The 21001-nt window shown below is 34.7% G+C and overlaps 2 protein-coding genes across 9 annotated transcripts in view; one reads left to right on the top strand and one right to left on the bottom strand.

The window, feature by feature from the left end:
• The window catches only part of Abce1 (ATP binding cassette subfamily E member 1), a 27929-nt gene extending 7076 nt beyond the window's left edge, over positions 1 to 20853 (bottom strand). The window contains exons 1-13 of one of the 2 annotated variants that reach the window (XM_021247685.2): positions 20675 to 20853; positions 14815 to 14919; positions 13146 to 13231; positions 12160 to 12257; positions 10943 to 11060; positions 10472 to 10609; positions 10263 to 10332; positions 9934 to 10030; positions 8828 to 8917; positions 4544 to 4665; positions 1997 to 2218; positions 977 to 1036; positions 820 to 878 (exon numbers count right to left, since the gene is read on the bottom strand). In XM_021247685.2, coding sequence (XP_021103344.1) covers positions 820 to 878; positions 977 to 1036; positions 1997 to 2218; positions 4544 to 4665; positions 8828 to 8917; positions 9934 to 10030; positions 10263 to 10332; positions 10472 to 10609; positions 10943 to 11060; positions 12160 to 12257; positions 13146 to 13231; positions 14815 to 14917 — 1263 coding nt within the window. In that variant the 5' untranslated portion in view covers positions 14918 to 14919; positions 20675 to 20853. The remainder of the gene's footprint in view (positions 1 to 819; positions 879 to 976; positions 1037 to 1996; positions 2219 to 4543; positions 4666 to 8827; positions 8918 to 9933; positions 10031 to 10262; positions 10333 to 10471; positions 10610 to 10942; positions 11061 to 12159; positions 12258 to 13145; positions 13232 to 14814; positions 14920 to 20674) is intronic. The other variant, XM_021247686.2, reaches the window with a different exon arrangement.
• Anapc10 (anaphase promoting complex subunit 10) overlaps positions 20840 to 21001 on the top strand; it is a 76997-nt gene continuing 76835 nt past the window's right edge. For 2 of the 7 annotated variants that reach the window (XM_021247692.2, XM_021247689.2), the window contains exon 1: positions 20840 to 20982. The gene's annotated coding sequence lies outside the window, so the exon portion shown is untranslated. The other 5 variants (XM_021247691.2, XM_021247688.2, XM_087193342.1 and 2 more) reach the window with 4 other exon arrangements.

The following is a 21001-nucleotide window of genomic DNA, read 5'->3' as shown; positions in this document are numbered from 1 at the left end:
AGACCTTGTGCTTGTGAGGCAGGCGCTGACACCACTAACTTAAATCCCTGGCTTAAGCTGTTCTCATAACTTTGTATGGGGGAACTGTCAGATTGTTCTTCAAACTCATTTTATATTCCCACTAGCAATGTATGAAGTTCTAATTTCTTCGTATCATAACCCACACCTTTGGCCATCTGTTGGATTTTAGTCATCCTAGTGGATACGAAATGGTTTTGATTTACACTTCCCTAGTGATTAGTGATACTGAGCATCTTTACATGTGTTTATTAGCTTCTTTGGAAAAAATTCCTGTGGGAGGAAAGCAGCTCATTTTAACATTGAGTTTCGAGCTCTTTATATATGTTTTGACACAGATCACTCATTAGATACATGATGTTCAAATGTTTTCTTCCATCTTGTGGGTGGGCAGCTGTTTCCCTTTCTTAACTGTATCATTTGAAGCACAAAATACATTAGAGTTTTGAAGGTTTATTTTGGAAAAAGACAACAAATTTTAAAACTATTTTCCTAGTAGTGAAAACGAATGCCCAAGGCACCCTAAGCACATGTTACTACTGAGCTGAAGTTTGGGAGGGTGGCATGGTACATGCCTGCTATAATCCAGTTGTTCAGGAGGCTAAAGCAAGATGACAGCAAGTTTGAAGGCAGCCTAGGCAATTTAGTAAGACCTGGTGTCAAAAGAAAAAATAAAAAGGGGTGGGGGGGTAGTTCAGTTGTAGTGCAACCTAGATCTCAAGCCTCAACACTACAAAACAGACAAACAAAAGCTATGGGCATATATAATTTTAATAACTAAATGAAAGAATAACAACTCACGGTTGATTTGGGACTGATTTTCTGTGGCTTGTAGCTGACATTTAGAACTGGCACTTCTCCTGCAAAATAATACAAGTATGTAAGGTACAAAAAACTGCCCAGATCTTTAAAGTTTATTAAGTGAACAGAATAAAAAGACTGACATTTACAGCCATACCTCCTTCATCAGGTTTAAGTCTCCCAGCAAGCATTCTGATAAAAGTTGTTTTACCTGTACCTGGCAAAGGAATATACAACACAACGATTTGAATAATGCTTCATATTTCAAGTAAAGCATAATGTCATGTTTTTAACTGAGAACTTTAAAAAAATATATACACTCATACTGCAGAAGTCTGAGGGGTAAATAGAAAACTGCTTATATCATTCATGGATTACCTCTTTGGTATCAATCTAAGCTTATTAGGAGAAATAAAGGCCCATCCAAGCTTACAATGAGCATTTTAATGAATGGTAGGTCTATGAAGTTAAAAGACTTAGTTAAATATGTAAGGCACATAGTATGTTAAAGCAATATAGGGTATTTTATGATAGCTACTATTATTTAAAGTTCATTCACTGAATGGCTAATGTTTGAACCCACTTGAAAATTTCTGCTGACCAGAGAGGTACGTTGCAACAATACTTACGTAAAAAATTTCTTCTGGTTTTATTAAGCCATAAGATTACAAAAGAATTGTTTATTTTTAAATGATAAAAGAAACACTATTTAGTAGTCAAATTCATCTATGGGTGTATTTATGATGACAAGTTAGTATTAAAAATGTTGGTGATATGACTATTTAGAAAGGTAGACAAAAGTACACTGAATTTAAAATAAGTTCTAAATAGCAGTACGTGAGAAAAAAACCTGATACTGGATTGTTTTCAAACAATCAATTTGGAATCTCATTTCTGGTTATTTTGCAAGATTAATAACTGACATTAAATTATACATAAAAAACCCCCACTGAATAAAAACAGCTTATTTTCAGTGGAGATAATAAAGAAAAAGAAAATACTAACTTGTCTGACAATATTATATATAAAATATGAAAATACACCATGAAATTTATGGATTTAAAACCCAGCTTTAAACCCATAATAGGGTCAAAATTCTCCATGAAATAATAAGTAAAACTAATTTACTGGAAAACAGATATGACTCCTGCACTGTCAAAAAATAAGAAAAACTTACCATTTTCCCCCAGCATTACCATGATTTCAGAATCGGTAAACTCTCCAGCTACAATTGCTAGCTCAAACTCTCCCATTTTTTTCTTCATTCCTGGATATTTATACATACACATCTTTTTAACCTCTTCTTCATTTGCTGTCTCAGCCACTTTAAAAACAAGTGACGCATCTCGGAATCTCAAGTTTTCTGTTGGAACATAGCCATCCAAAAAAATGTTTATGCCTGTTGGAAAGAAAATTGTCTACAGATTAGTACAGATAATTAAAAAGACTAAACTTTCCCCAAACCCTAGGATTCTTGGAAGGAAGCCATCTATCTTTACTTATTTATTTTAAATTTGTGTGGATTTCTGATATATGGAAGACTGCATATAATGAAGTGACTTTTTTTGTGTTTATGATTATTATTTTTTCAGTGCTGTGTATTGATCACAAGCCTTTTGTGCATGCTAGGCAACCACTCTACCACTAAGCTACATCCCCAAAATGATGTTTTTGTGTAAGTTTAAACATTTCATGCATATATATGTATTTGCCCACATACATACCCACACACATAAATGAAACACATCATTTCATTATGATTTAAGATTATTTAGGGCTTTTTTCCATCAGGTATTATGTAAAAGCATATGTCATTTTTGCTGTACCTTTAAATCAAAATTACAATTTTTCTCTAAAAATGACAAACAGTTAAGAATGGAGTGTTTTCAGGGACTGAGCTATAACTGATATGAAATAGTTTGGGGAATAATTTTTAAAAATAATCTAAGTTACAAGTATTCAGTTTCACGTGAGATGAACCATATACTTTTTTTGGGACTGAATTATTTTCCTTTGAAGCTACTCACTTAAGACATAACTATGAATTCAAGAGTCTCATGGGTGATGGCCTTACACTTAGGGGTTACTACATTTTATGAGCTTTTTTTTTCAAGACAGTTGAAATATAGACTAAATTTTAGAGTCTTCTAAGAAACTGAATAATGAGCTAACTTCATTTAATATTTTTATGGCTTCACTATATAAAGATAACCATCATTATCTAGGCAGAGTTTAATAAATGCAAGTAAACTAACATTGCACATAAAAATTCCTCCCTACTATAACTGTAAGATAAAGATGGGGGGAAAAAGTGGATTACTTGAGAAAGAATGAAAAGATGTCTAGCATTTCCTATGCATGTAAGTGAAATAAGAGAAAGACAGTACAGCAGCTCAAGTTTTAGAATGTCTGGTTTTCATCTGGAATTGAGACCACATCAGGGGGGCTGCATCCTCAGCCTAGAACATAGGTGTACACTAAAACTGCTGATAGCACGAACATATGAACATTTGCTTTGTCAAAATCAGCAGTCTTTGTAACAATCTATTTAAGTCCTTAGTGTAAAAAATTAAAACCAAAAACTACATCCGAATGAATGAAGAAACTTTTGTAGCGACTTAGCCCACAGGCCCAATCTGTCAGTTCAGGAAATGAAGGCTCAAAGAAGGAAGTGACTTGCTCAAGAACACAGCAAGTTAGTCTTTACATTTCTATTGCACTGTTTGTCTTGCTGATCTAAAAATGAGGCCAAACTATAATCACTTTTACAGTTCAGGGAGCTTTTTCACATACTCTATTAATTTTCCTTTCAATCTGAAAGGAAAGCAGAGAGTGAGTTTTTTTGTTTTAACAGATGAGGCACATCTATACTGTGTATGTGAGGTAAGGTACTCAACAAATATTTTGTTAACTGCAGAGGATAAGACTAATGGTTCAGACCATATCCCTTAAGAACACTGGCAAGAAGCTGGGAGGGGGCTTTAGGGGGAGGGATGGGATAAAATAAGATTTATTTTTAAAAAAAGATAGCTAGTGAGAAGAAATATAAAGTAAAAGAAATGTAAAGAAGCAGTGGAAGGAAGACAGACAAAAAAGCCAGGCAAGGCAGGGAACATACTGCTACTTGTTTCAGGAAGCATTTAGTGATTAGGAGTTTCTACTTTTGTTTAACTTGCACTGGCAAGGAAGAAACATGGAAGAAAGCAGGGGGAAAGTAGAGGAAATGAATGAAAGTTTTAACATTTATTAGATTTTTAGATAGCTTTAGTTCCATAGTTAGAATATAGAGTGCAGATAAATCTGAAACACAACAATAAGTTGAGCACTGAATGAAGTTTGAGAATTTCATTACTAGTATTGGCTTGTCAAAGATAACTGTTGTACATGGGAAATCATCAAACACCTTTTTTTGTGGTGCTGAGGACTGAACATGCCAGGGGCTCATACATGCTAGGAAAGTGGTAGAAGACTTTTAAAATAACAAAAATAGTGACAATGCATTTCCATTCCCAACAGAAAATTCTCCCCCCAAAAAGGACTTTTTTTGAACAACTGATACAATATATATAGCCTTTTATATATACATTCTCAATGATTAAATTCCAAGAACTCAACTTTGCATTATTAGGACAATTTAAAACCACTTAGTATCAATAATAATACATTTTCTAAGCATTAGGGTGGAAGGGAATACAGCGTACATGAAAACAGTTTTTCAAGTTACCTTCTCTTACACTAAAAGGCATAGTGACAACACCATAAGCACTCGGTACACCATATAGACAGCAGATGAAGTCAGAGAGATAGTCTAATACACTTAGATCATGCTCCACCACAATGATATATCTGAAAATCAAAACAAACTTTTATTTTAAAATTTAACATAACATATATAACTAAAGCTCTTTACATAACTACAGTATTTCTTTTTACTATAGTTGTAAATTTTAGGTAAATATATGTTTTAAACAACTTAAGTGCAAAGAATGTATTAAGCAAAACCCTAAAATATTTTCTTACGTAAGGCTTGTTATCCATGCCTATATTTAAGTTTTCATAAACTAAAAGAACATCAGCTAACATGAAAGTTTGTAAACACACAAAACACTTTGCTAAACAAACATTTAAAAATAAACTTTACAAAGTAAAAAATTACAGTAGACTTAATTCAGTAAGTTTAATATAGCAGCCTGAATTGTTTAAATAATGCCTGCAGACACCTACAAAAAATTTTCTCCATACTTGCATTAGTGGAATCATTCTCACAAAAAGATTCATTTTATTTTCACTGATAAATCCTTTAACTGTCAAGTCTGAATTTGTTCCCAACATCTGAGGTCTCAACTTCATTCTTTTCCTTCTCTTGCCTAAGTTTTAGTTAAAGCTCTTATTTTATTTCCTAAAATATTACAGTAGAATTTGGATAAATCTGTCTTCAGGTCCCCTGATGTGGCTCTCAATTCCACATAAAGGAGTATTATCTTTAGACTCTTTTAAGACCTCCCAAAACTTCTCTTACCTTTACACTTATTTACAGGAAAAGTGGAAAATTGATTTTTTCTTGAATAATTTTCTCTATTTTGTATGTTTAAAGGGTTATTGTTTTCCTAGTCTTCTAAACTTTACCTGTTGAATGTGAACCAGCAGGACAATGAGGTCACCATCTCTCACAATCTTGGGAATGCACACTCCCTGCTGAAGCTCCTCACCAGCATGGCCATCTCTGTGGTGTGCTTTTTCTTCCTGGTGCACTGACTTCCCAGTGCCCAGCATGCATGCTGCCCTGCAGCACCTGTGGTCCTCCTCCACAAAGGAAGCCATCTTATTTTTTCTTTTTTTTTTTTTTTTTATCTTATATACCTCCTCCAGCCATTAAGTAGAAGACTAACCATGTGTTATGTTTTTGAAATCAAATGGTATCTTTACGAGGAAGGTAAATTTTAGTGGTAGTATAGATCGTCATTTTGCAAAGAAAAAAAACCCATCAAGTTGTGCCAAATTATTTTCCTATGTTTGGCTGCTAATTGTTACCATCTCTCTCTCTTTCTCTCTTTCACTCTCTCTCATTCTCCTGGCCTCCCTCTCTTTCGCATTCCCTCTTTCTCTTGCTCTGCATGGATTTCTTCGAGAAAAAATAAATATTCAAATTAAAAATAAATAAGTAAATAAACTTTACCTATTGAAATCCTATTTAACTCTTAAGGTCCATTTCAAATCCTATCCACTGTAGGTATATCTTTCCTAATATGCAAACACATTTTTCCCTACTCTTAAACCCTCATTATTATAAGTATCTGAACAGATATTTGTCAAACCTCCTGTCTCTTTCCTTTCAAACAGAGGTTACAAATGGAAACCAAAAATATGATTTTGGTAGGCCACTGTGTTTTTCAAGGGTTTGGGAAGAAAAAGAAGTCTTATTACAGCACAGTAATAAGTCAGTTCTAGTAACATTTATATTTTGTAATTAATTTTGAGTTACCTGTTAAGTCTTTCATTTTAACTCTAAAAACCCATTTCTATCACTGACCCTTTTTCCTATCCACCTTTTCTGTGTTCCTTGCTGTTTCTCCAAGGATATGATATCTGAAATTTAACAGCGTTAAAAACTGAATATATTCTTTTGACACAGAATTTCATAATGGATATATACTTCTTGTAGCTTTTATGAGATACTGATTATTTTAAGTCTAAATCCATAAATAAGGCTGGGGATTTAGCTCAGTGGCGCGGCGCCTGCCTTGCAAGCACAAGGTCCTGAGTTCAATCCCTGGTACCAAAAAAAAAAAAAAAAAAAAATCCATAAGAGCAGCACATTTGTGAAAATGTCTTACTCATTTTTTTCTACTTGTCTGAACATGTTATCCCTCTTACAGTTAAGGTTACTGCCCTTTCTCCCAAGAGAGTCTTGCTTCTCACTATTACTTCACTATATTTTTCTGAGCTCCATCCAGACTTGCAGTTTATTTCCTCTGTTCTCATGAAGAAAACAGCTTCTCATCTTTTAATATTAAATTTACTCACCATAAATGAATGTAAGCACCTGATGTCTTGTTTTGTAGTGATCTGCCTAAACATTTCCATATTAAAATATATATATCAGGTGGTTGTGAATTACTTTCCTTGTAGCTCTTTTTAGTATGGTTAGGATATTATTTAATATTTTTAAAAGTCACTTATGAAGGTAGAGAATATTATTACTTTCATTTTAATAAAATAAAAAAAGGTATAAAAATCAGTTTGGATTGAGAACTACCAACTTGATTGCTTGTATATTCTTTCCAAAACACTGGAGCACCTGTATATTCCTATCCTTACCACACTGTAGTTCTTGAATACTAGGATTATGTGGTGACACTTGGACAGAGATCTCTAAAGACCCTATTATAATGCCCAACATGTGTAAGAAGTGAAAATTATGGACAAATAAGACTGTCTCTTTACCACTGACATTCTGAGTTTCACTTTTAAGTATGTAGGTGGATTATTTATATTACTTATCCTCTACAGGATCTGTGCTATTTTGAATTTAACGAGTTGAGGTTCCAACAATTTTGAAAAATTCTCAGCCATGATCCTTCTATAGTATTTTTTTTCAGATTCATAAGATACATGTAAATAGTCTTCACATTCCATTCTCTAGTTTTGAATTCCCATATTTCAATCTCATTTGCTCTCTGCTGTATTCTCATCTTCAGTAGATCAACTTTTAATGTTCTTTTCTGTGATTCCAAACTCATCTAACCTGTCTTGGGAATTTCAATGTTAGTATATTTTTAATTTCTAGATTTGTTTGAGTTATTGAAGATTTATAGCTTTCTTGTAGCACATAGTCTTAGGGTTTTGAATTCTTTTAAATATTATTATGTTAGAGCCTCTTTTAGAACATTACATAAAGTCCTAGTCCTGCTATCTTATTATGTCTGCTAACTGAACATGGTTTCCTTTCATAATTTATAACCCTAGATCTGAACTCATGTACACAAGTCTTTATCTCTAGGAATCCTGTGTAATCAATGTTTAGTGTATATCCCTCCAAAGTGATTATTTGCTTATGCTATGTACTACTGGACTAAAAATTCCAAGACCTTCTTTCTATGTTACTTTCTCACCTTGAAAGGGTTCAAAAACTGCTGTTATATAAATTCTATAATCACATGACTGCCTGGTCCATAAACAGAATTTAAAGGGAGCCACAGTCCATTCCTAATGTGCTTCCTTTACATTTCCATGTTGACAGGTAATTTCTTGTTTCAAATTTGCCTTTCTGCTGAGAGCAATCCTTTGAGAGTCCTGACATATTATAAGTGATATTCCAACACAAGGCTTTGTTTCTTGTTCACAGGTGTTAAAACCCAAGACCTATTTAGGGACTAGCAACAACTGGAATGCCATGCCTTTATCTCTACTTTCTAATAGTTCTCACTTTGATTTTTTGATTCCTTGGGATTTCTTCTACTTTCTTACAAGATAAGCTGTATTCTAGCTATAGCTTTATCATATAGTAAATGAGTAACGTAAAACAAGTAACTAACTTTTTTAGCCTTAAAATTTCTTCAATGGGAATACCACCTATAGTTTCTTTTCCTTTTGTTTAAACCCGTAGTTTCTTAACAAGACTGTCATGAGGAACAAATGAGATAATAAAAATCTTGCAATAAGAACCCTTGGTCGGGCTGGGGATTTAGCTCAGTGGTTGTGCCATCAGCCTTGCAAGTGGAAGGATCTGAGTTTGATCCCCGGTACCAAAAAAAAAGAACTTTTGGTCTACATAGAGCAAAGTAAATTCTGGTGGGAATTTTTTTTTTTTTTGGTACCAAGGATCAAACTCTGGACCTTGTGCTTGCGAGGCAGGCGCTGGAACCACTGAGCTAAATCCCTGGCCTCTGGTGGGAACTTTAAACAACCACAATGAAACACACACACACACACACACAATTTAATCTTTACAAACCTGTCTGAACTTCCCAAACAAACCAATAGAGGAATATTCCAGATCTGTACTTACCTATCTGGATTTATCAGAGATCGAATAGTAATAGCAGCCTTTAACCGCTGTTTGACATCTAGGTAACTAGAAGGCTCATCAAACATGAAACTATGAAAAGAAAAAAAAGCAAATATAATTTTGAAAGATAAATATGATATAACTTACAAAGCACTATAATACTGACAACATCTAACTTAACAATAAAAATGCCATATACTAACAAAGACAGTTTATCTATAATGGTAAAATTTTCTGTATTTTGTTTAGGAATAGAAGAAAACAGCATGAAAAGTAGACCTGTATGCCAAGTTTGGGGAGTTTCTTAGATTAGGCTAACCTACAAATTGGTATTTCATCATAAGAAGTATTCTGATATTCAGTCTGAAGTAGTTCAGAGACCTATTCTCTTAACTAGCTAAATGATAACAGTATTAAAAGCAAATGGTTTCTTTGGAGAGCACTGCACAGAATTTACAGAATACTTTGAGAAGAGCTAGCCTGTACTAGATGCAGAATACAAACATGGAAAAAAAATGGGAGCAACAAATATTTTGGGAGAAGAGAGGAAGCAGAAGGCAGGAAGGAATTTGCCTTTCTCACTTTCCTTTTCTCCCTCACATGGTATGCTACCCTAACCTAGAGTGGTCTAATAAATCTTGTTTTTACTTGAGGTACTTAAAAAGCTTGCTGGTCTGGTTGGAGAGCTTAAGTCTTCATTTATTCTTTTGTTTTTTGAGACAGGGTCTTACTACGGCTAGCTCTGAACTCACTATGTAGCCCAGGCTAGCCTTGAACTGTGGTAATCCTCCTGCTTCAGCTTTCCCAAGTGCTAGGATTACAGGCCTGTGCTACCACACCCCGAACAGTGAGCTTAATTCTTAAAACTTGGAATATAGAAGTCATGAGCTACTTATCAAAATAAATGATAGCTTGTTCCCCCTGCAAGAATGACAGGTAAATAAATGGGTACTGGATGTACAATTGCTGTAACATCTCACCTCAAGGTAAGAGACTTAGATATGGGTTCTATTAATTCTGTCCAAAGCCCCTGCTTTACTAGGACCATTACAAATAAAAATGGGAAAATAAGGTTTAAGATATATAAAAATTATAAAGTAACCTACATATCAGCTTTCTGTATGCAAACGACAGCACAAGCAAATCTCTGCAACTCTCCTCCTGAAAGATCTTCAACATTTCGTTCTTTTAGGTGGGTTAAATCTACAAAGAACATAGTGGCATTGTGTTCAATGTCATTTGACTTTACCTCTTCTGGGCAAAACTGCATGTCATCATTCTGGGTTTGAATGACATTTCAGCTGGAAACTGTGTAACATAAATTAACAATGACTAGAGATTTCCCTGCTAATTTCAATAATCCACATAAAGATGTACACCTTCATGACTTTAACTTTAGGGTCTATTAAAACACTTATATAAAATAGACACTCACCAAGCTGTTGACATACAATTGCCTGTGTCTTTGTTTCATCCTTTCGATCCAAAATAGACCCCACTGTCCCCTGTCATAATATACCAGAAACAGTTACAACTATTTGCCTTTAATAAGAGAATCACAAAGTAAAATAAGTTTACTTTGATATAACTTTTATACCATGCCAAAAGCCAAAATATATAAACTCTAACTAAAAAGCAACTGACCTTTGCAGCCTTGGGAATCTGATCCACATACTGAGGTTTGATAATGGCTTTTAGATCATCTTCCAGAATTTTAGTAAAGTAATTTTGTAATTCAGACCCACGGAAATAAGTCAGAATCTCCTGCCAGTCAGGGGGATCCTAGAAATACACATATCATTACCTGAATATAAGCTAGTAATACAATTTCAAAGAAGATGAATGCTAATACAAAGTAGGACATATATCCAAATATAATACTTCTGGCTTCTTTTAAAGTTGAAGGTGAATTAATTTCAAATCAAAGCATACCAATTCACAACAGTTTAAGGAAATTAAGAATTTTCAGTTAGGTAGTGCTAATATAGTTTTTCAGCATTAAAGCCAGAAATAAACTGGAAAATAAGGACATGAAAAAAAATCACATGCATATGCCTCCCTTCAAAATCTCATAAAAACATCCAAAGATACTAATTTTTGGAAGGTAATACATACATCGTACTTTCCAAGGTTTGGCTTTTGCTTTCCTGCTAAAATTTTTAATGCTGTTGATTTTCCAATACCATTAGTTCCAACTAATCCCAACACTTCACCTGGACGAGGGATAGGCAACCTGTTATAATATACAAAAAGAAGAAAACAAAAACATGTTAAGTAACTAAGACTTAGGTAGAAAAAGCTATGTAACATCAGAAGAGTATTTTAATGCACTTGCACTTCACACACATCCATTAATAAGCTAAGAAATATATGCCAGATATTATTGGCTATTAGGGGAAAAAAACCAGCCAACACTATCTTAAACTGTTAATTGTTAGAAATGCACCCTTGAATAATTACTTCAAATTTTATTTATTCAATTCAAAGTCCACTCTAAAGTAACATTTTTTTCTTTACATCTAAGGCTCAGTTTTAATATATAATAATATGTTTTGGTTACAAAATTACACAGCAGGTGCAACCTCACACCATCATTTCTTTTTCTCTTGGCCTGCCATTTACTTACAAGGAGAGAAGTGCCACATCAACCAGAAATATTCCACTTCATTCTCCCTGCTGCAGTTGGCCCCTTAAAGCTGGCAGGTTGAGAAATACCTTTTTATTAGTAAAATCTAAAGACCCAGATTAAAAATATTAATGTTCAGCAAATAAAAACCTCAAAGAAGAAAGGACCTTGTGATTTAATATGTCCAAGTTCAGAGTGATATTCTTTGTAGGTAAGATTAATGGATAAACAAAATCAAAGACAAGTTTCCTCAAAAATTATTTTGGGGCCGGGGATTTAGCTCAGTGGTGCTGTTGCCTGCCTCGCAAACACAAGGTCCTGAGTTCAATCCCCGGTTCCAAAAAAAAAAAATTATTTTGGGGATAAGGGTCCTATGAACAACAGTGATTCCCATTCCCACTTACGTATTAGAATCAATTGGGGCTTTTTGTGGTTCAGGTCCTAAACCAGAGATTATGATGTAATTCGAGTGGGCTAAAACCTGGGCATTAGCAGTTATTTTAAAAGTCTTCCAGGACTTAATTCTAATATTAACTAGAATGAACCACTGACATTTACAATATGATTCTACCTTATGTTATAGTATTTTATTTCCCCTTGGTGAGCAGCTGGTAACATTTATTAATTTTTGCACTTCTCTGAAAATTCTCAGTGTATTTACACTGAACTTGACTATAAAGTAAAGAATGTTGATTTGAAAATATACCTGTGAAGTTTGAAGGCATTGGCACAATATCGATGTGTTGTTTCTTTTTCCAAGTTGCTTGGTAAATTGACAATTGATAAGGCGCCAAAGGGGCATTTCTGTTATTCAAAGTAAAAAATCAATTTTGTATTAATTTGTTAAAATATATGTATATATGACTAAAATGAGTTAAAAATATTTTCATAATCCTCCACACAGGGAAGTTACACAAAGATGTGAAATATTGTTTCATTTGTTTCTTATTTAATTAAAAATAGTTTCTTGAAGGCCAAAATTGTACTGACTAATCTACTATGTTCCTTTGTGATTGATGTAATCTTTTTTTTTTTTTTTTCTTTTGTACCAGGGATCGAACTCGGGGCCTTGGGCTTGTGAGGCAGGTGCTGGAACCACTGAGCTAAATCTCCCCTGCCCTTGTTTCATGTAATCTTAAGACAGTTAATGTGTTTGTAATACTTTCCATATTTTGTCTGTAACAGATGAGTTCCCCTTACTTCCTTTAATTATTCCTATCCTTGCATACTTCCTTTTCTGCTTTAAAGTCCTTTAAGGTTGTGGATTGTATCTTGTTTGTTTTTTGTAGTACTGGTGATCAAACTCAGGACCTTGTGCTTGCAAGGGAGGCACAGTGTCACTGAGCTAAATCCTGGTCTGACTGTATCTTTTTTTGGGGAGTGGTTGGTATTTCCATCCCACCAACAGCTACCATAAAAGAATTAATGCCCTTCTGTTGTGACTTTTATCTATCCCGCATAAAAGATCCTTCAATTCTAAGAAAATTAATATTTAAAAATAGAGAACATTCATAGAAAAACTTAGAAATGATAGAGGCACATCCAAAAATGCTGCAAGGCTTCTCTTCTCAGTCTGAATAAAAGCCAAAATCCCTAGGGTATGCCAGATGTTGTCTTTAAAAATACTCAGAATTTTCAGATTTTATGTTTGGGTTATAAATCTGATCAAATAAATAAAATATTATCACCTACCTTAATACAAATACCACAACCAATACACAGAGTTTCAGAAATCCATGCTATTTTGCTCTGGGGTGTAACTTCTATACATAATTTTCCTGGTAAAGAAAGATACACTTGAGTCATTTTTTCTGATCTAGAATTTTCTGAACATTGTTATTTAGGGAATGCTGGTTCTAAATTTCCACACAGAAACATTAAAAAACAAAGGCCATACAAACAAATACATCTGAGATAAAAGTCCTATATCACTGCTTTGTGGGGGTAAATTTCTGAATTAAATTTCAGTTTATAAGAATATCAACACTCTTGTCAGGCAATAAGGAAATGACCCAAATATATTTTAACTTACTAATGGGGAAGAAAATATGCTAGTAAAAACATAGTAGATCTTGAAATACTTTCATTTTAAGTTGACTCTTGAATTTTAAAAAATAGAGCCGGGGATTTAGCTCCGTGGTTCTGCTGCCTGCCTTGCAAGTGCAAGGACCGGAGTTCGATCCCTGGTAGAAAAAAAAAAGAAAAAAAATATTTAAAAATATTTTTTGCTGGGATTAAATTTAGGGTTTGCCATGTGCCAACTGAATCTTTAATTTATAATGCAAAAAAAGTTAACTAGATCAGTAAAAGTAAAAAGGTACACAGTCATTTAACAGGTAAAATTAAACACGGTACAATAGTAGGGACATTAATGATAGAATTTCTGAAAAGCTTGGAAGAAAACAACAGAGGACATCTAAAATTTCTTTTAAGGTTCAGTTAAATCTATACTTCATTAGTAGAAGCCATCAATCATATAAGCCTTTAACGACTACCAACAATTTGTCAGCTATGAATTGTTAGGAATTTATTTCATCTTGAAAATATAGTAAAACCTCACGAATAAACATTTCTATTAAGTTCCATATTCTTGCTTTTCTTAATGAGCACTATCTGTATATTTACTAACTAGAATACACATATTTTTAAAATTTTTATTAGCATATATTTGCAGTATTGCACATATTTGCAGTACATAATATTTATATTCCATGTGTGGAGCTGGTACATGCATGTCTTAATTCCTTTTTCCATCTCCTCCCCTCGCTTCATCTCTTGATCCCCTTCATAGCTGAGAAAAAACTATCTTCCTACTTCCTACCATCTATTTTTTATTTTGCTCTTTATTTATAATCCATGTTTCTAAGAAAAACCATGGGTTATTTAAACTTGTGAGTCTGATTTATTTCCTTTAACCATGCAGTCTCAAGCTGTATTTTACTTGCCTACAAATGACTCAAATTTATCTTTTTATATGGCACAGTAACTCCACTGTGTATAAATACTATATTTTTTTTTAAAAAGATGAGAATATTGTTAAATATAAAATCTTTGGCAATTGGTCCCCAATGACTTAAAAGAACAGATTCTGCAGAACAGCAAGAATTGCAGTGATCTCTGGTTTGATTTCACATTTAGAGAACTTCTAATGTTCATACTCTACAATTTGTTCTTTTTTAAAAACAGGATCATTTAGTCACAAAGCAATAAAAGGAGTTAAGAGCAAGCTCTGAATTTCTCTTATAATTTAAAGAAACCAATGAGGATAATGAAAAACATGTTAAAGCACACATGAAAATATCAAACAAGTTTATTTTCTTTCAAAATTTATTGTTATTAAATAATCCACAGAATAACTCACCCATTCGAACCACAGGACAACTTTTTTTGCACTCCTGTCGACATTTCTTAGGTTTACATTTGTCATGGTTGACAATGGCAATTCTTGTCAATTTGTCTGCCATAACTGCAAAAAAAGTAAGAATATCCAGCTCTTCTATTAAAGAAAGTTCACAAAATTATAGCAAATTCAAAGTGATTAGTTAAGAGAAAAATTCATGAGCATATAGGAGACCACAAATAATACAATTATCTGGAAAACAATAGAGAATTAAATAAAATAGTACAAACAATAAAATAGTAAGGTTCTCAAAACAAAATTGTACACATATATTTTTAATCAGAAGATTTATATAAGAAAAAATGCCACTTACAATAGTAACAAGAAAACATCTGGGAATATACCTAATATATATGCATGGAAAAACTTTCAAAACCACTATATAACATAAAAGACCTAAGGAATACAATGAAATTCTATCTCAGCTTTTACAATAAAAAGTCAATACCAGAGATTTTAATCTTTCCTAAATTAATACAATTTTTCCAATCCTATGAGAAAAAAATAATAAACCAAACAAATCAAACTTACAAAAAAAGAATAGCCAGGAAAACTGATAAAGAGCAAGGATGGGGGGGATAGATTAATCTTATTAAAAAAAATTATATAAGACTTCAGTAATTAAGACTGACATCAATATGAATGTGGGCCATTAAGATAGAAAGACCTGACATAGTAACTAATATATATGATAGAGATGTTTGGTCTTCCCTATACTATTACACCATATCTTATCCAACTGACTATAATAGATATTGCTAATGAAAATGGCAAATAAAACCGGGTGTGGTGGTAAGTGCCTGTAATCCCAGCACACGGGAGGCTGAGGCAGGCCAGCTTGGGTTACATAGTGAGTTCAAGGCCAGCCTGAACTGCATAGTGAGACCTTATCTCCAAAAAAAAAGACAAATAATTATTAAGGCTGTGACCATCATACTGATCAAATAGTAAAAACTAAAAACTGCAATTTCCTGGGAACTTATGATATGGCCAGATAGACTTTATGCCAATAGCAATGAAATTGAAGCGAGATCAAGTAACTATTTAGGCTGTGCTATCTTCTCAAACTTTAAGAAGTGTTATGTATGACAGCTATATAGCATTATGGTCCAAATGAAGTTAAAAATCTTTTACAATATTAGGTTTAGAGGACAGTAAGGTCAAAATCCCAAGAAGTACCTTATACTCTATTCTAATATATAACAAAGGAACCTGAGACCAAAAGACTATCCATTTACAAAAATATTTTGTTGGATTTTTCTGTGATCCTCGACGCTGATGATTTTTGGGAAGACTGCTTCCCCTTGTAGACCTCTCAAGTCTTTTTCACAACCATCAATATGATTAGGCTTGGAGGAGGACAAGAGATCTTGCTCTTCAGTGCTGTCCTAGAGTATTCTCTCTCCTTCCTTCCTGAAGAACACTTTCTTTCATTCTTTGAAGATTTCAGTACTTGGCTAATTTTCATCTTTTTCTTTTTTACAACTCTTGACATAGTTCTTTGTTATTTCAATATGCTCACAGATGATCATTCTATTAACAGCTTGTCCACCTAGTTTCTTAAAACTTTTCTTCCAATAACTTATCTCCTACTTTATCACAGCCACTTCTTTGGTCAAACTCTAGACCTTCTATTACCAATAATTGCAATCCTTTCACAAACTCAATTTTGAATATCCTAGCTTCTGACTACTTCTTCTATCTTTTCAGCTCAGCCTCCTAGAACATAGGAATCCATGAACTCTCTTACCTTATTATTCTACATTCTGTCCCTTAGCCCTTGGTATTTTCATTTCCCTAGTTATACAGCTAAAATTCCACTTTTAATCATCTGTACCCTCAACTACAACCTTGATTAAATCAAATTTATTCACTTGCACAAGTGCAGATGAAAATGGATAGAAATAACCAGTATCCCATGTCAACTAGTATCTGCGGGGGAAGGCTTTCAAGACCCTCGTGACCCCTGTTGACACCAAATTCTGAGAACATTCAAGTACCTTATACAAGTGAGCACACTATTTGTATATAACCTATGTATACCCTTCTGTATATTTTAAGTCATATATAGATTGTGCACAATAATACAATATAAACAGTTTTTATACTGTATTGCAGGGATAATGACAAGAAAACAATCTGGATATGTTCTCAAAGATACAAATGTTTTCCAAATGTTTTCGATCAATAGTTGGTTGAATCTGCAAATGTGGAATCTGTGGATACAGAACCCTCAGATGTGGAGGGCCATATGTGTGTATTTCCCTAGCTAAGGCCATTTGTACACTACAATACAGTTCCTAAAAACGTTCCCAAAATTCTCTCTCGTCTTTTGCATCATCAATCATTCTACTGGTTCACTCCTACCAGCAGTCAAGCATTCTATATTATCTGACCCTATCATTTTCCAGTATTTTACCATTAAAGAACTGCCTACATTCAGCATCTTAATTTCACTCCACATATTCTTTCTGGCTACAAAACACTTCCTCTTGTAGGTCTAGTAGGCATCTCTCCAAATCAGCCCTTATACCTCACCAAAATCCTTTTCTTCAGCAGCCTTCCATGCTGTTAAATGGCAAGCCAGCCTCCACTTACTCAGGCTAAAATTATTGAAGTCATCTCCCCCTCCCCACCAACAGTAAATCCTACTGAATTTACCTTCAAAGTACCCTCAGAATCTGACCATTTCTCATGACTCTGGTATGAGCGACGTACACTATCTCTTAGCTGCATTGCTCTAATAGCTTTCTGGCAGATTTCTTTTTACCCTTATCTCCTCTACTCCAACCTTCAACAGAACTCTTAGTAACTAGAGTATGTCATCCTTTTAGAGAGTATGTCAAATCCTATCGTTCTACTTAAAAAGGTTATAATGGCTTCCCTTCTCAGCCTGAGTAAAAGCCAAAGTCCTTAAAGTTATCAACTAGGTACTGCTCAGCCTCTGTTAACTTTCTGATCTGGTCTCCAACTATTCTAGCTCTTATTCTATTGGCTACAGCCAGACTGGCTCCCTACTGTCCCTAGCATATACCAGATATGTTCTTACTCCAGGATCTTGGCAGTTTTTTTCCTATTGCCTATAACATTCTTCCCCCTAGAGAATAACATAGGTTAGTCCTTCAAGGCTTTACTGTGTCTTAGGGAGTCTTCTCTAGTTATTCTATCAAAAAATACACCCAACTGCCTTTTTATTCTTCTTTCTTGCTTTATTTTTCTCCTTACCTCTATGATATGACATACTATGTATTTCACATATATATGCAATATATACACACAAATTTATCGTACATATCTATATATGTGTTCTCTCTATATACGTTTTTTCCCTCCTCCAAATAGAATGTACTTCATCATCACAAGGAAAGAAGATTTCGAATTTTGTCCATTTCAGTGGCTACACCAGTGCCTAGCATATAATAGGAGCAAAAACATTTGTTAAATGAATAAGAAAATGAATTTAAATACTATATAATTTTCTTCCAGGTTATAACAACTTCCAAAGTTTTGCATGTTACCAATATTTTATGGTGACATAAAAACCAGTATTTTAGTTTTCCACTAAACTATATACGGGAATGAAAAAATCACCTGGAGGAAATTATAGTTTTATAATAAACAGAACTATGTTAACACATGGGTTCACTTTACTTTTTTTTTTAAAAAAAATTTATTATTATTATTATTTTTTTTCGCTTTACTTTTTAAAATACTGGTCCAGGTCTTGTAAGGAAGGCCGGGACTAAATTTCTTGTCTTAGAAGAAGAAATTAATTGGCTTGAATTACTACAAAAAAGGTATCATCCTAAACAATGACAACTTCCTAACAACTAATAAAACTGGACACTATGCATTCTAATTTAAATGCTGAATGCCTTTCTATAAATTACCTTGTGGTGAATTTTAGCAGGGAATGCATCTTTTATAATGAAAAATAAAGCTTCCATAAATTTACTAAAACATTTCATTTAAAACATTTCACTTTTCAAACTATTCTAAAAATAAAGAGATTTATAAAAAGATGTTCATGGAGGAATAAAAACATACCAAAGGTGGCTAAAAAGACATAAAAAAGGTGGGATTTCAAAAACAGTGAAAAATTACAATGCATTTAAGAAAAATGAATATAGATTCTTTGTACAACTATTAATCATGCAAACATTATTAGTTCAATTTCTACATTATTTTCAAGGATTAGGAAAAAAGAGTTCTTTTCTACCAGGAAATCTTTAGAAGAGTGAAGCCCAGTGGGAAGATTACATGAACACATTCCTAGGAATAAAAAGGGATTTTTAAGATATTTTAGATCTGAGGATAAGCTGTACAAAATGTGCCTCACTGTCATCTCTCAGCTGAGAGAAAAAAGAAAGTGAGGCATAAACACAGAAAGCATTTACAGTTTAACATCAGAATCATCACAATGTTGAATAAAAGCATTTAGAGACTGCTGTTACCTAATAATGCTTGATATCACAAGAAGTATTCTAACCTATGCTTACTGCTGATTATGAGTCTTATAAAGCACAGTAAGTTGGGAAAGGTGCACAGCTTTGATTGCAATGGGTTCCCTCCCTCTGGCAACTGTTAAATGCTCTTCTTAAAAAAAAAAATTAAATAAAGTTTTAAGTTAAAAATAAAATCCAAAACACTTAATTGACTTAAATACAGATAAGAGCCTTACAATGAAAACATTGTCGCCAAGTGCCTGGTATAGAATGAATCTTAGCATACAGGACTAATGACTGCAACATAGATGCCACAATCATAACTGCCTGGTTAGCGGTAGAAATGAAGGTAAAAATAAAACAAAGTTGTTTTGACAGTTACTCCTTAGTCATTGATTTTACTGTCAAAAAAAGTAAATTACTGGGCCGGGGATTTAGCTCAGTGGTTCCGTCGCTTGCCTTGCAAGCGCAAGGACCCGAGTTCGATCCCTGGTACCAAAAAAAAAAAAAAGTAAATTACTTTTGTAGTGCATGGGATGTGGGGATTCGGCTTTTCCCATCATTCACTCACAACAAATACTATGTACCTAGACTGTACAAAGCTCTGAATTTAAATCCAAAGATATTTTGAATAAAGCCACTAACCTTGATCTCATGAAGTTTAAGATAGTATAAAGGGAAAAATGATTAAGTCACCAAGGGAAAATGTGCAGAGTGCCATTAAAGTGACCTCCAAAATAAGGTTTAAGAATTAAACCGGGAAGCTACTTGGGATAACTTCAATCACAGCCAAGTACATGTTGCTCTATGAGAAACTCAGAGCGACGTTTGCCCATCATTTCTATAAATCCTGGGAGTGGACCAGGAGGATTCGACTTCATGGCGGCAAGATGCCATGACTCATTCCACCATCACCAAAGAAGAAAAGCCACAACTTCCCACGATCAAATACACATATGCGTATTCCATTTTTCTGGAAGAGGAACCCAGGAGTCTGGAGGATGCTCTAAGTTCTGAAAGTGCTTTCCTCTCCAGTGGATTAGCTCCAGGGTGGCAGCAGGGGAGAGAAGTACAGGGGTACACATTCGTTCTCGGAGGCGATGACACCTAGGAGCATTCTCGAAGCGCAGGCTGGGGATAGACAGCAGCAGCGAGCGCCTGGGACTGGGAAAGGAAGCGCGAGAAGCCAGCGAGTTCTGGGCGCCGCCCGCGCTCTGGCGGTTCCAGCTGTCCCGCCGGCGCCGGCTGCCACGCGCCGCTGCAGTCTGCCACCGCCACCCAAGGCCTAACCACAGGCTCTTGGAGAACATCACTGCAGTCTTCCCAAAGTGGCAGGCAGCGACTAAAGGCCAAACCCCTCTCACCTATTCACGTACCTGGAGAAAACTATCCCCTTGCGTTGGGGAGCACAGAGCCCACAAGAAATCTTGCCTTCAAGTCTTGAACACACAGCGTGTTACTACGGCCACCGGCCAAAATGGCGGTGCGCAGCCGCCGCCTCGCGCAAGCCATAGAACGTAGAGCGCGTGCGCGATAGCGCGCGAGGCGGAGCCCTAAAAGTAGAGGCAGCATGTGACGTCATTGTGTTGCGACCCTCAATTACGTCATGGGGAAGCCGGGCGTTTCTAGGAAGATGAGTGGGAGTGGCGCGGATCTGCAGAAGCTCCTGAGAGCCTGAGTCGGGGTAAGCAAGACTGGAAGCT

The sequence above is a fragment of the Heterocephalus glaber genome, unplaced genomic scaffold (assembly GCF_053883595.1).
Source record: "Heterocephalus glaber isolate CG9 unplaced genomic scaffold, H.glaber_assembly_v1.0 deba00001587, whole genome shotgun sequence".
Lineage (NCBI taxonomy): Eukaryota > Metazoa > Chordata > Mammalia > Rodentia > Bathyergidae > Heterocephalus > Heterocephalus glaber.
This window is presented reverse-complemented; position numbering and strand designations above follow the sequence as displayed.